Raw genomic sequence first — 15,498 nt, 5'->3', positions numbered from 1 at the left:
TATATATTTATATATATATAATATCATAAATTCATAAGATTTTGATATTAAAATTATTCACAAACTAATGAAAAAAAGAATATACTATTTTAACTTCAAAGAATTATAAAACTTTTTAAATCAGATAGGAAACGAATCCGAACACAAACTAAACTTGTGATAATTTTATTCTGAATAGATTAAAAATTATTAGCTTTAACCCTTTTGCGCCGACTGTCACAAATACGTGCCAGCATAAAACCGTATCAATCAGGGTAAAAAGATAAAACTGGTAATCAAAGTAATTTTTTAGCAGTTTATTTGTGGGCGGAGTTATAATTGTTTTAAAAAAGTTTCCCATCACAATGAATGTTTTTGAAAAAAGGAACTGTCCTAAATATATGACGATGGGCGTTAACCGGTTAAGGTATGCAGTTAGCCTCCTTGCATTATTCCCCATGCTTAATTTCATAAAATGGTTGAGGCACTAAAATTCTATGAGTATCCCAGGTTTATATTGAGTCGCATTTGCGATCACATATTTTTTTGACATATTCTCCAGGATTGCTACGAGCTGGAAAAAAAAAATTATTTTTTTCTTAGGTAGTACTGAAAATGGTTTAAATTTAGCTTCCACTTGAGCGTAACAATAACGTACCCAATGGATTTAATTTATTTTTCTTATGAATTGAAACAATGAATAACTTAAAATACTTTTGCTCAATTTTGTTGCCTGTTTAAAAACAATTTTCAGTGAGTAGTACAGATTTACTCGAGGCTCATTTCTAATTTGAAAAATTGCGAATAGAGGGAATTCTGACAGCATAGCATTTTTTTTCTTCAACTACGCACATTTAATATCTCTCATTTAGCTTATTATCCTCCAAATATAAGTTTGATAACATGCTAGCTATTGCCAGCACGTATTAAAGTGACTGTACCTTACTTTAACTATATTTAAAGATTAACAAAATGCTTAAAATATCGTAACATAATTTTCTTTAATAAGTTGGTAAGTTTATATTTTATAAAAATTATTTAATGTCTTAAATTATTAAACTTTTGTTGAAAATTTTCATCTAATATTCTAAAAGAGATAACAGCTTGGTGTTTAAAAATTTGACTTAAGATTTTTGATGTTTGAAGAGCATCTTCAAAAAATTTTAGTAGTCAAGCTCAGTCTTTAACCCTTTCGCGCCGACTGTCACAAATACGTGCCAGCTTAAAACCGTATTAATCAGGGTAAAAAGATAAAACTGGTAATCAAAGTAATTCTTTAGCAGTTTATTTGTGGGCGGAGTTATAATTGTTTGATTTATTTAATTCACCATTACTTTGTTCAAAATAAAACTATTTAGTAATACTTTGAATAATCATTGATTATATACATGATTAAACTAACAATTATTAAAGTAAAAGCAAAGTAAGTCTGTCAAATTAACAAAGACTACATTTAAGTTACCGTTTTTTATTTAATTACAACTTGATTCTGATTTTGCACTAATGCTTTTCTGAATCACCCGTCTCCAAGGGGTTAAAGCATATTTTCATCTAGTTCCAACATTTCAAGTCAACGCATATAGTTCTAACATTTTAAGCTATAACTAGATGACTGAAAACAAAAAATACATCATCATCATCATTCTATTTGGCATTACATTCAATGGTTGTCCGAGTCCTTTTGTGGAAAAATCTTCCAAGATAACCTATTTTCTGACCTGAACTACATGTTCCTTACCCTGATCATACTGAAATTTGATTCTACAGAATTGAGCCACCGTTGCTTTATCGGACTAGCGAAGTTGTTGTCCTTTTATTCTATTTTTTTAAAAAATTTTATTACTTTTGGGCTCGTTAAAAGTTCTAAAAGTTTCTGAGTTAAAACGACTTCACCAAAGACCATAGTTTTAGACAAAATATAAATACTTAAAAAATAAATATAAATATGTAAATAAATATTATACTATAATAACTGAATAACTTGAGTTATTACAGTGTATCAATTTATACCATAATAACTCAAAATCGAAAACTATAAAAACATACAGTTGCAGTACTAACCGCTATAATATTTTAATGTGATAAATAAATACATTATAATAATGATTCAAAATCGTCTAATAACACCGTGGAAAAATATTTTTTACTGTAGCCTGAAACTTCGTAACATATCTTAATACTTTCGTATCACTGATTTGAAATCTGCAATCAATTTGTCTTGCCAAGCTACAGTTTTTTTAAAGAAAATTTTTAGTTTATTTTTTGTTGCAATCTACTAATTTAAAAACGTTATATATAACAGAGTCTCCCGTAAATCGTGCAAAAAACTTCTAGGGGAGTAAGGGTAAATCACCAGGATTTACCCTTACCATGTATAAAAACCCATGACAGAACAGGTCATCACACTCCATTAGGAGAGCTTTCCCTATTATTAACTGTTCTGTTTCATGTAGTTCTGAAGAGTTCATTATAGGGAATAATAATGAAACGCCCTTAGCCGCGTACGATGACATTTCCGGACAGCTAATTTCCAATCCAGCAGTCTTTAATGACTCGCACTCTTTTTTGGATATTTTCCTCTTGGTTGAAGTTTGTCGAAATTATAACACAAGCTTTTATTTTTGTTAAAATTTGTTAACTGAACTAAAAAAAATAGTCAAGAATCAAGTTTTTTTTTATTTAAGAAAATGCCAAACTGAAGAGCTGTTCGTTAAAGTCGCTGGAATGGGGCAACTCTGCAATTTTAGTAAGCAATTTTAATCCTGATGATGTGCCCTAACTTCCTTAAAAGTTTGTCGAATTATGTCATCATATGTCGAATCCCTTGCTATACGTAACGTATTTAAACTTGTTCATTTCGACTAAAAACGCCAGTTCGCAAAGATTTAGAAGTAAAAAAAAAAAAAAATAAATTTTTCAGGTTTGAAATTACCATACGCGAGCTAGGCAAGTTTAACCCTTTTGCGCCGACTGTCACAAATACGTGCCAGCATAAAACCGGATCAATCAGGGTAAAAAGATAAAACTGGTAACCAAAGAAGTTCTTTAGCAGTTTGAATGTTTTTGACAGATGAATTTTAACAGAATGCAATTTATTTTTGATTTTGAAGATCCCATTATTGCAACCATGGAGACTTTATTATCTGTCGTTCATATATTTTTATATCAGAGTAAGGTATAGATAGAGTGAAGGGTTTGCTGCAGCAACATCAGCCAAGTCATAGCCAGTGATTCTGACATGACCAACAAAATAAAATATCAAACACAATTTTATAATGCTGGATAACGCCAACGGACAAGTGCCAAATGCTGGATAAAATTTAAAATTGGATTTGTGGGCGGGGTTATAATTGTTTGATTCATTTAATTCACCATCACTTTAGTTCAAAATAAAATTATTTAGTGTTATTTTGAACTAACAATGATTATATGCATGATTAAACTAACAATAAGTAAAGTAAAGGCAAAGTAAGTCTGTCAAACTAGCAACGCCAACATTTAAGCTACCGTTTTTTGTTTATTTACATCCTGATTCTGATTTTGTACGAATGCTTTTATGCATCACTTGTTCCCAAGGGGTTAAGTATTTGTATAAATGCAACACAAAATATGCTCCCAGTGTTATTATGATAACAGTACCGACTGTTATAAAAACTTCAATTGCCCGAGGGATTTTAATTGTTAAAAATGTCAACTTTTTGTTATCGCTTTTGATTATTCGTTTCGAGTTTTTTTAAAAAAAATTTTTGAATTAAGAAATAATACATTTTAAAAGAATAAAACTAACTCTGAATAGGATTTAATTTTTAAACTACAAGTATTTAATATAAATAAGTCTCTTTTATGATAAAATACTTTTAACTACGTATGAGAAAAAAAGTTAGCAAATGGATTGTGTCTAAATTTCTAAACAAAAGTAATTTTAAAAAAAACTGATGAAATGTGTAAAAGCGTTCAATTGAAATAATGAGATAATGGATTTCAGTTTACATTTAAAATAAAAAAAGTTTCCAAATGGCTTTGTACCTGTCACAGCTTGTAACGTCTAAATTAATATTTGAACGGTTAAACTTTTCTTCAATGATTATATATTAAAAGGATTAAAAAGAATAAAAAAGGAAAAAGGATTTCATTTGCTGTTAACGAATTTAACAAAGTTCCGCTTTTTAGAAAACTTTGTTGATTTTTTTAAAAAAGAAAAATGCGATTAAAAGATCAAGTTATATAAAAAAAAAAACGGTTTCAATTATAAAGTGCTTCAGACTTTATTGTATCTTATCTGAATTAATAATAGAAAAAGTGAAATAAAAACGAGTTTAATTTAAAACAAAATCCACTTTGAAGTGATTGTTCATAAAAAGCAAATTATCCTTAAAAGATTAGCGAAATTAATTAACAATTCTGTTTTTGTATGAAGATTTATACATTTCAAAAGCGAAGTATTTTTAGAATGGATTTGTGAATTAAGATGCAATATATTTCGCACAATACATTTTTAATTACTCCATTATAATGATTAAGCGAAAAAAATGCATTAATTATGTTTTAATTTTTACTTTTGAATAAAAGTTTTTTTCTATTAAACAAGATAAATCTTATAATTATTAAAAAATCATTAATTCATTAAGCTAGTGTTTGTTCTAAAATTAAGAAGTAAGTCCCAAAATTATTACGCTGAAAACACACTTGTATATCTGCCTAGTTAACAAGTTCACGCCGGGGTGACCCACAGGTGGGTCACGCTAGATTGTCTCATCGGGTCGCGCACGGAGTAAAAACTGGTAACAAATACTTTTCATTTTTTAGTTTTTTTCCGGGAATAATAAAAATCCATAACTACCAATTGTTTTTAACGGATGCAATTTTTATATTGAATTGCTTCTTCAGAGATGCCAACTTGCACCGAACAGCAAAAAAACATTTAAAAGTGGTAGTTTATCTATTGCGATTCTAGATTTAATAAATTCAAATTACAATATTTTTATCCACCACTACTTCCAAATAATTCATAGTCTTAAATGATTCCCCACTTTATCAGGGATGCCAACTGCTCCGGACACGCCAAAATAATTAAAAAAACTGTAAATAACAACAAAGTAAGTTCTGCAAATATTTTACTATTTTTGCTTGGTTTTTAAAGGTATCGTAGGCCACAGTCACTATAAAGCGGTGAATTATATAAGCCTACGAATTATTTAGAAATAGTGGTGGATAAAAATCTATTAAATTGCATTTATTAAACCAAGAAACACAATTGATAAACTACCACTTTAAAATATATATTTGCTCTCCGGAGCAAGTTGGCATCTCTGCTTTATAGTAGTCATGTCATGCTGTGCCTTTTAAAAATCAAGCAAAAATAGTTAAATATTTGCAAAATTTAGTTTGCAGTTATTTACCGTTTTTTTTAATTATTTTGGCGTGTCCGGAGCAGTTGGCATCTCTGCTTCTTCGCCGTGATAAATTTCCTTACAGTGAATTGTTACTGTTGAGAATAGATTAACTCCTCCCGAATATTATCTAATATTGAAATAGTTCTTCTACCAGTATTTTCTCTTTTCCGTCCCGCTTTCAGGCACAACACCCGGCGTGAACGTGTTAAATGGGATTTACAATGCAGCTGTAAAACAATAATTAAAATAAAACGAATTTTCCAAATACTGTGTAGTTTCGCCATCCCTTGAGCGCATAAACGCCTCATTGAAAGATCTTAATAGATAAAGATTTTGTATATAATTTTTTTTAAATTATCAATACACTAAAAAACAAATGTGTTACATCAATTTAACATAATTCACATGGTTGTTATTGAAATCCGAAGTAAACTTACCTGAATTCTTCTTTACTGAGATTGTTCAGTATACAGTGTTCTTCATCTTTTAGTAGTCTGAAGGACTGACTAATGTGGTAATTTTCCAGAACAGATCTGTCGTTGTACAACAATGCTGTCTCTGATCTTTAAGGAAAAAATAATAGAATTAGTTACCCTTTATACATGAAATAAATTATTTGATTTGAAACAATGATAACACTGGGGAACATATTTTTTATTGCATTTATATAAAGTCCTCTTTCTTATGTTATTCAGAAAGGGGATTTTAAATCTGAAATTAGTTTCGTTTTGAAAGCTACAGATTTTCTTTCTCAAAATTTTAATGTTACTTAAGGTTAGTTTTTATTAGAATTCACAAGTTTATAAGGAACGTATATAGGTGTATATACATTCATATTCACTCCATTGAAAATAACGTTCAAGACAAAAAACATCTGACCTAAGCCTATCGCATTATAAAGTAGAATGTATTATCGCCTTCTTCTTACTATTCCTTACGTAGTTGAGAAGTGGGAACATTTAGTAGTCACTCGAGTGAGATCTAAAAATTCCTGGTTAGGACTACATTGAATTAAAAACTGCAGCTTTAGAGAGAAACTGAATGCAGATTTGTAAAGGGTTACTCAAATATATCTAATATCCATTAAAAAAATCTCCCGCAATGGACAAAACTGTTCCCCAGTGTACGGTGTTAAAAGGTACCATGAATTGAATTGAATTTAAGGTTTAATGGTACAAGGTAAAAAAATGACAAAGCTGCGCCAAATAAACGGGTTTTAAAACTAATAAAAAAAAGCAATACATATAGTAAAAATTTATTTTGTTAAAATACAGTAAATTGTTAAAAATAATACATATCACACAGATGCATTCAAAGGTGAATAAAATGAGATACAAGTGCAAATACGGTAAAATTTCACGAAATAGTTTAAAATGGCGCACAGGTAATAAGATATAAAGTGAGGTAAGAACAGTCATACAGAATATAAAATACCAAAAGGGCGTAGGAATGCGAAGATGTTAGGATGATTAACTTCATCCAACAAATCTTATATACATAAAATAGAACTACCAAAAAAAGTTAAGACAATATTGGTTAAATTTCGGGCAAACTATCAAGACGTGATGGATTGCGAGAAAAAAGTTACAAGAATTGCAATGTTGAGATGGTTCACCAAATAGCAAGTGAACATTGAAGTTAATCGATTCGTATACGGGTGTGATTAACGTCTGCACTACAGTAACGTAATACAGGCAATAGGTCCAGATCAGTTTTAACAGAATGCAATTTATTTCTGATTTGAAGATCCCATTATTGCAACCATAGAGACTTTATTATCTGTCGTTCATATATTTTTATATCAGAGTAAGGTATAGATAGAGTGAAGGGTTTAGTCATCACCTCCTACATCAGAAAGCCTCCACACGGTTTCTAAGTAGTCTGCGCAGACTATTAAAAAGTGAACCAGTGGTGCGCAAGAAACCAAACTCTATTTTTAAAGTAGCCTTAGGCTGAGATGTAGTACGAAGTACCTGCCCGCAGAGCGGGCACTCCACTGCTTCGTCTGTGTTGATGCCCGTGGGCGACTAGAGTACTGTGTTTAGCAATAAAAACAAGAGAAATAGCAGAAGCACTGGTTGACGTAAGTTTATACTTGTTGTCGTGCTTAAGAAAAGGACAAGTTAGGTATAATAAATACTAGGGGTGGATACTCCCGAGTCGGCATTTTTAAAGTGATTAAGAGAAAGTTATCATATACATTTGAGAATTAAATCTGTAGTGGTTGACAAGTAAATACGACAAACCAATTATACTCAAAAATTAAACAAATTTATAGACATATATTTGCTACCACTTTCCTATTTTTACTAGAGTTTTTATTAGACGGCTCTTTCGTAAATTGGTTTGCCTACATAGTGGTCTAATCGGACTACCTATAAGAAACCGTGTGGAGGCTTTCAGTTATAGGAGGCGTTGGTTTAGTGCAGCAACATAAGCCAAGTCATAGCCAGGGATTCTGACATGACCAACAAAATAAAATATCAAACCCAATTTTATAATGCTGGATAACGCCAACGGACAAATGCTGTATAAAATTTAAAATTGGATGAGTCACCTCTTCAAAATGTTCCAACTGGCGCAAAACGATCATGCTGGTTGAGTAAATCCAATATTTTCCAATGGGCCGTGATGAAATAAACAAGTCACTACTTATTTGGGCATTACATGGAATATATGTACGTTTATCTATTATATTAATAATAAACTTAATAATATATAAATAATAGCTAGTTTAAGGTGAAAAAATACGATCATGCTGTTTGAGTAGATCCAATATTTTCGAATACGCCGTGATGAAGTAAGAAGCTCGCTACTTATTTGGGCATCACATGGAATTTAAGTACATTTATTTATCATTTTAATAATAAACTTAATGACACATAAATAATGGATGTTTTGAGGTGAAAAAATAAATAGGTCACTACTTACCCGAATATTAAATGGAATATATTTACTTTTACCTGATATATTAATAATAAACTTAGTAATATATAAATATTCTTAAGATATAAACTTAGTAATACAGTAAAACTTGTGTAAGTTGACCACTTGTGGTGCATTGTTTTAGTGGTCAACTTAGATAAGTGGGCAACTTATAGAGGGGATGGGTCATTGTTTACTTTTTCGCTTCCTACAACATGTTGCTATATATTTAAAAAAATTTTTTCACTTTACTTAAAAATTATATTTAGCAAATAGCCAAATGAATATCTTAAGAAATGTGTTTAAACCTGAATGAACTTCAATTTGTTACATATAATTCTAATATTTAACTAACTTTTTTTTAAAAAAAATATTTCGTTAGTTATGCAAGTGACTGCGCTCGCTATTGCAACTGGATGAGCAACTTTTCAACTAACACACTTGTTTTCAATGAATGAATGAAAGAAATGGTCAGAAGCTTACCCCCTACAGTTTCCCCAGATGGTCAACTCACAAAAGGGTTTAGTTTAGCTTTTTACACTATTTCACCAAACAAGTGAAATGTTAACATACATTGCAAATGACAGAAAATTTTCTGAATTTTTTATTCTGGTCAACTTATGAGGGTTTTAGAATTGAATTTTATAATACTCCCAGAGAAAATTGACTTATTATATAAGAAAGATTCCGTTCTTGATAATTGAGGTCAACTTATGCAGGTGTCCAACTTACAAGGGTGGTCAACGTGGCAGGTTTCACTGATAAATAATAGATATTCTGGGAGGTTCTTACTTACCCGGACATTACGTGGAATGAATTTGTTGTCCCTGTATGTTCATAATCGTGAATGATAGCTGCAAAGAGTGTGGCGAATATTTCAATATCTGTCAACCAGTTCTGAAACATTAAACATTGATTTATTCAATAAATAACAAAATACGCAAAATATTTAATTGAAAGATGGGCATATTTTGGATAAATAATTATCTATTGATTGATCCTAACTCTTAGATCGTCGGAAAGCTCCTATAGAGAAAAACACTTTAGAATGATGCAATATATGTAAAAATCATTCATAAATATCGGGTATTTAATGTTCCGTCTCTAGCATTGTTTCACGGAAACACTCAATTTTATTTGAGAAAAACTCTTTGATTCATTGTTCAAATGGATGAAAGGGTAAAATGTTTAGAGCTTGCAAAACACGGCGCTCTACGTCAGGACATTATGTGAATGATAAAAACAAACCTATTTAATGTTGTCTGTTAATTTTTACTTAAGAATTTTATATTCGTTCAATATTTCTACGAAAGTCGAATATAGTTATATTTACCTAAAATTATTAGAAATTTTTCATAGATATAAGCATAATAAAATGAAATTGTTCCTCATAATGTTTTTACCATTGAGATTTTCAATGTGCGTAAGCACGGTACTTGAAAATATGATTGCTTCTGCTGCAAAATAATGAATTAAACCTATTTATGTCTAGCTCCCCTTTAACCCTTTCACTCCGACTGTCACAAATACGTGCCAGCATAAAACTGTATCAACCAGGGTAAAAAGATAAAACTGGTAATCAAAGTAATTTAGCAGTTTATTTGTGGTCGGAGTTATGATTGTTTGACTTATTTAATTCGCCATTACTTTGTTCAAAATAAAACTATTTAGTTTTACTTTGAATTAACATTGATTATATACTCGTCGGCGCACCTAAATGCTTTAGCAATAATAGTATAAAAAAGAATCTTAAAATTGATGATATCAACGTCTATATAAAAAATTTAAATACAAATTTCTACGATGAAGCAAAGACCTGTACCACCAGCAATTTTAACTCACTCCTAGATATAGAACTAATTGACGACAATGACGACAACACTAAATTTAGCCCAATCACTGCCTTTTTCCTTAGGGATATGGTGCTGCCCTGGCACACGATATACACTCAGCCCCAGCCGACTCACACGAACCCCCTCTCGATTTTTTGGTGCTAAGCACCCCCTCTTCTTCCTATCTCCATTCCTCCTCACTAGTCCTCATCATCGATTTATTACTACAGATGAATCGGTTAATGCCACTTCGCGGCAGCGCACCGAGATTTATGTGATTTCTACCATTGATTATATATATGATTAAACTAACAATAATTAAAGTAAAAGCAAAGTAAGTCTGTCAAATTAGAAACGACTACATTTAAGTTACAGTTTTTAATTTAATTACATCCTGATCCTGATTTTGTATGAATGCTTTTCTGAATCACCCGTCCCCAAGGGTTTAAAAGCACGGTTCTTTTTCTTCCAATAAGAAAAAAACTGGTAGCAAAAATTGGCGTCGATGCACAGCTTTCATTTATTAATGTGCTTTGAGTTTTCAGTGGTGAAAATGCTACCCTTCTCGTATAAACAAATATGTTCTACCACCTTTTCATATCCATGTTTTTTGCTCCACATACTGACAATTTTTGGTGTTCGGTCATTGGCCACTCTCCTGTCACAAATGACGGGGTGAAAGTTCGCCCTCTATTTCTTGAGCGAGTGATATTTCCAGACTGGAGTATACAAAAGTAACGCACCAGAAAGAGTAAAGCAATATATTTCACATGCCCTGAATCATGTCTGTTTCTGAATCTATACACCAGATGGCAGCACTAGATCATTTGTAATGTGTTTTGGTATAGTTAATTTGTTTTAAACTAGATGTCAGCATTCATCAAAGATGCAAAATAAAAAAAAATATCTGCGAAATTGAAGATGGATACCTATATTGTACATACACTTAGTTTATGAAATTCTCATCAACAGGCAATTTTATGACCGTTTTCTTTAAAATTATGCGGCCATCAAGTGGTTAATGGGCTGATATCGATAATATTTTCAGAGCAATAGACAGACGATTAGTAACAATACTTACTGCTAAACCAGCTTGACATAATAAATAAGCTACAGTCTGCGTGACGTCAGCAGCATGCATGTTGTTATGATATGGATTCCTGTACCTTTCATACCCGTTTTCGATTTGTACAAGGAAACTTTCAAGAGCTGCAGTTGGTATCTGAAAAACGAGAAAGAAAGTGTTCAAATCTGAAAACATGCCCTTTAATGTTAGCTAAATCCTATTCATTTATGCTCATTTTTTAAAGCTCTATCACCACCGAACTTAAGACAATACTTTAAACAAAGCAGATCTTTAAATTTAAACTATATTTACCATCTTGACTTTATTTTATATTTATAACTGGCGCTGGAAGGCTGATCAGCTTTTTGGTTTACGGTTATCAAGGTTTAACTCTGTAGCCTTGTATATTTAAAACCAAACAATAGACAATCCTGGATCAAGCATCGGGACAAATTGACCTCAGTGGAGGGTTTTTTGATGGCACTAACCCACATTTGTGTTCCGTTGGGTGAAAAAACATTAAAAACAACTGCTACGAACACCCAGGCGGTAGGAAGCAAGAAGAAGAAAAAATATTTAGAAGAAAACTAAATTGATTAAAGACTTTTGTTGACGTTGCTCATCCTTTTAATCTGACATAAGTCAAATAAGCTCCAGAAGATTGCTGACAGCAGGAAAAAGAGGATCTGCGGTAAAATCCACCTTAGAAAGTCTAAGGCAAACCAGAATATGTTCAGGCGAAGGTGGTTGAACAGAACATTTTTTGCAAGTAGGGAAAATCTTTCAGCTTCCCTCAAAAGTAAGGCACTTAAGATAGCCACTTGCAAATCTGGCGAAAGTAATCTGGGGGCTCTTCGGCCGTATTTAATGTCCAGCAGTGTACCAGGGTATGTCCTATGACACCAGTGATGTGTGGGCGGCATACGTCATAATAGATGGAGCCTGGAGCTTTCTGAATGTATCTGAATAAAGGTAAAATACAATATTTTTTCTGAAGTATATAAATTTTCAATCCGTCCTAATATCTCTAATATTTATATTCGTCTTGATGTTTATTTTATTTTATTTTATAGCCGTCATTGAACGGCCGACCCAATTTTGGGTTTAAGACTACCAATGTTCAACTTCGAAGCCTTGCAACTTTGAACCCAATCCATAAGACTAGGCAGTTCCTGGATCACGAATTGGGAGAAATTTGCCTTCGTGGAGGATGGAGGACTTTTTAATGAAACTAACCCGCAATTACGTTATATGGAGAGGAAAACCCTGAAACCCTCTCACGGTTAGCCTGACTCTAACCCATGATTCGTCTACCTCTAAAATATTTTACATCAGCCTTGTGATTAGTACAAGCCGGGTGCGGAATTCGAATCAACCAGTCATCGTTGGGATTCAAGCCCGGTTCACCTCATTGGAAGGCGAGCACATTACTCCCTGAGCCATCACGGCTCTTGTCTTTGAGTGTAGAAATTTTCAGGCACACTTTCCTCTAGAGATTTATCTCTCGTACAGATTTTGAGCAGGTACTAGACTTTCCTCTAGTACCTGTTAGCCAAATAACTTACCTTGAACTTCTGTATGAGACCGAATCTGTTGAGGAGGTAGTGTCCCATGTATCTCAAACATTGTCCACCCGCTACCGAATTCAGAGTGAAAACGTCAAATGACCAGTCCTCACTATTCTGCGAATGAGAACAAAAAGGTAATTAAATTGAATAATTTATGGATGGTTGACAGAATGTAAACAAACACAAGCTTCCTCAATCCGAAAGAAATTCAGAAAACTTCGGATATATCCCTCCGCTTATGTTATACAATGAGTAGATAGGCTTAATATTCTAGGAAGTTTTATTACCGTGATTTGAGTTTTTTTTAAAAGCTGTCTATACGCAATATGGCAAGCAGATTAACTGTTAGTTATATGAATTAATTTGCTAACTTAATTAATTTATATTATATGATATTAGAATAAAGGATCAATTTCGAAGTTTCATTGGAATCAGGTCTTAGTTTGAAACGTTTTGCAGGTATTAAGGTCAATGCTAAAGTAAATTCGTGGAAAGCGTAACTAATAACAAGTGAGACGCTAAAATAACAGCAAAGTATAATTTCAAAAATAAATACTTTGAGTTTAAAACTAAGAAAATGTAATTTGATATTTAAACAAAAGCGATCTTGCTCAAATTAACGATTCAAATAATTTTCAACATTTCTGCAAGAATATTAATGCAAAAAAGTTGACTGCCTAAACATAAATTTCTCTCCTTGTTTAAATCCTTTCAAACGCTGCATAAATTCAGTTTTTAAAAATTTTAATAATGCTGTTTGTTAAGTAAATATTAAAATGGCTTTGTCTTTATTTAATTTTCATAATGCAAACTTTTAACTTCTGTAAAACATGAGAAAAATTCGAAAATCTAATTTAGTGAAACGTTATTAATTTAACGCCACAAGTTTAATCAGAAAATTCGCAGTGAGTTTTAAAATTATTATCCAAAAGGCAAATTTATTCACATAGCAATAAATTTTCCTTCCAACACAATGAATAAATTCCACAGAACATTTCAAAGTTTTAATTTTTTGTCTTAAATCAACTATTTCAGAACTAGTGTACACAATAGCAGAGGAGAGTATACGCTTTGGAAACTAAACAAGACATTCGCTGTGTCGAATAATTGAATAGTTCTCAATTTGATTTCAATTGCTTTCTAAGATTTAACTTCCAATTACGTGATAGCTTGGGGCTCCTTTATCGGACTCCCATCCAAGTAATGAAGTCCTTTCAGGTATGAGGAAGGAGGAGTAGGGGAGAGGGGAGTGTTTGAGCATTTGCATTGTCAGCAGGATGCGGCCATTATTCCAATATAGATTTGTAAGATTACTTTGCCTCAGTTGTTTTCAACATAGATTTGATCGATCTATGAAAAAATATATATTTTGAATTCAGCTGTGGCTATAAAATGTTACATATATATATATATATATGTGTGTGTGTGAGAGAGTTTTTTAAAATTTTGTTTTATAATTTGCATTAACTAAAACCTACCGATGTAAAACAATTTTTAATCTAAAAAATAAATCTTTATGTACAACTTATTTTGTTTGAAAAAAAAAGAAGAAATGATTAATAAAACAATAATGNTATGTTCAAAATGAAGATAAAGCAAAGGAAAATTACATTCTAATGAAAAAAGGGGGGGAAAGAAAATTAATAATAAAAATAACAAAAACTGGGGGGGGAATCCGAAAAAAAGGATAGAATTCTTTTAAATAATACGGAAAATAAAAGATATAATCATTTCATCAGCCCACACGACTATATCCGCAAGAAAGAGTGCTTTCTAATATTGTATCAATATAGCCAAAGCAAAATATATCAATACAATAGTGTGAGGAGTACTCAAAAAATTTTTATAAAAATTACAACAAATAAAATAGAACACATTAAGTAAAAATAACACGTAAAAACAGAAAATAAAATATAAAGAAAGAACAGAATAAAACATAATCTATAAAGTGAGTAGTGAATTCAAATGAACTTACATGAACGGGAAATTTTTTAAGAATGATTTAAAATATTTTCGTAACAAGATTGCCAGATTGCAAAATATGAAAACAAAAGTGCAAATTGAGCGTAACTAGAGGAGTTTTCGTGCTTTTTTGTATTTATTTATTTTGCTATATATATAGATATAGGGAAAAAGATAAATAATAACAATGAAAAAAAAATAATAAAAATCCAGAAAATAAATGACATAATCTTTTCATCAGCTCACAGGATTTTCATTATTATCACTTTTCATTTTCCCTTTTTTCATTGTTTTTTTGTTTATATATATACCAAAGATTGATCTTCAAACAGCATTTATTTTTCATAATTAACTGAAAGAATTGTTTAAGAAAATTTCAATCTTTTATTTACCACTGCTTTTAATTGGTAACAACTTTTTTACACTTTCAGGAACAAATTCCATCCTTTTTTAACTGTACGATAACTGTAGAAAACAATGATTGGTAATAATGCAATTATTGATAACAATACGTACTGAATACGTTGATAATGCGAGTAATATCGGTAACGATAATTTTCAAATAAGATCATATTTAAGTCATCATTTACAATGATATACAGTGACTTAAAGAAATAAAATCGCCTGCTACTAAAATCATCCATTTTTAAAGTCTGCAAAAACAGAATTATTGTTTACATTATCAAAAGATATCAAATATCAAAACATGTTAAAACCATCCTTTTAAGAAAAAGATCTCTGTTTTTTACAATTTTCTCCTTTGGTTAGTAGAC

The 15,498-nt window shown here is 31.2% G+C and overlaps 1 protein-coding gene across 4 annotated transcripts in view; it reads right to left on the bottom strand.

Moving 5' to 3' along the window:
- The window catches only part of LOC107451545 (dual specificity calcium/calmodulin-dependent 3',5'-cyclic nucleotide phosphodiesterase 1), a 552,109-nt gene that overhangs the window by 16,709 nt on the left and 519,902 nt on the right, over positions 1 to 15,498 (bottom strand). For all 4 annotated transcript variants that reach the window (XM_071186276.1, XM_043042289.2, XM_043042288.2 and 1 more), the window contains 4 exons: positions 12,761 to 12,877; positions 11,211 to 11,351; positions 9,094 to 9,194; positions 5,810 to 5,935 (listed from right to left, as the gene is read on the bottom strand). In XM_071186276.1, the coding sequence (XP_071042377.1) occupies positions 5,810 to 5,935; positions 9,094 to 9,194; positions 11,211 to 11,351; positions 12,761 to 12,877 (485 nt within the window). The remainder of the gene's footprint in view (positions 1 to 5,809; positions 5,936 to 9,093; positions 9,195 to 11,210; positions 11,352 to 12,760; positions 12,878 to 15,498) is intronic.

This window comes from Parasteatoda tepidariorum, chromosome 10 (assembly GCF_043381705.1).
Source record: "Parasteatoda tepidariorum isolate YZ-2023 chromosome 10, CAS_Ptep_4.0, whole genome shotgun sequence".
In the NCBI taxonomy this organism is placed as follows: domain Eukaryota; kingdom Metazoa; phylum Arthropoda; class Arachnida; order Araneae; family Theridiidae; genus Parasteatoda; species Parasteatoda tepidariorum.
The sequence above is the reverse complement of the archived record's forward strand: the minus strand, read 5'-3'. Positions and strand labels throughout refer to the sequence as shown.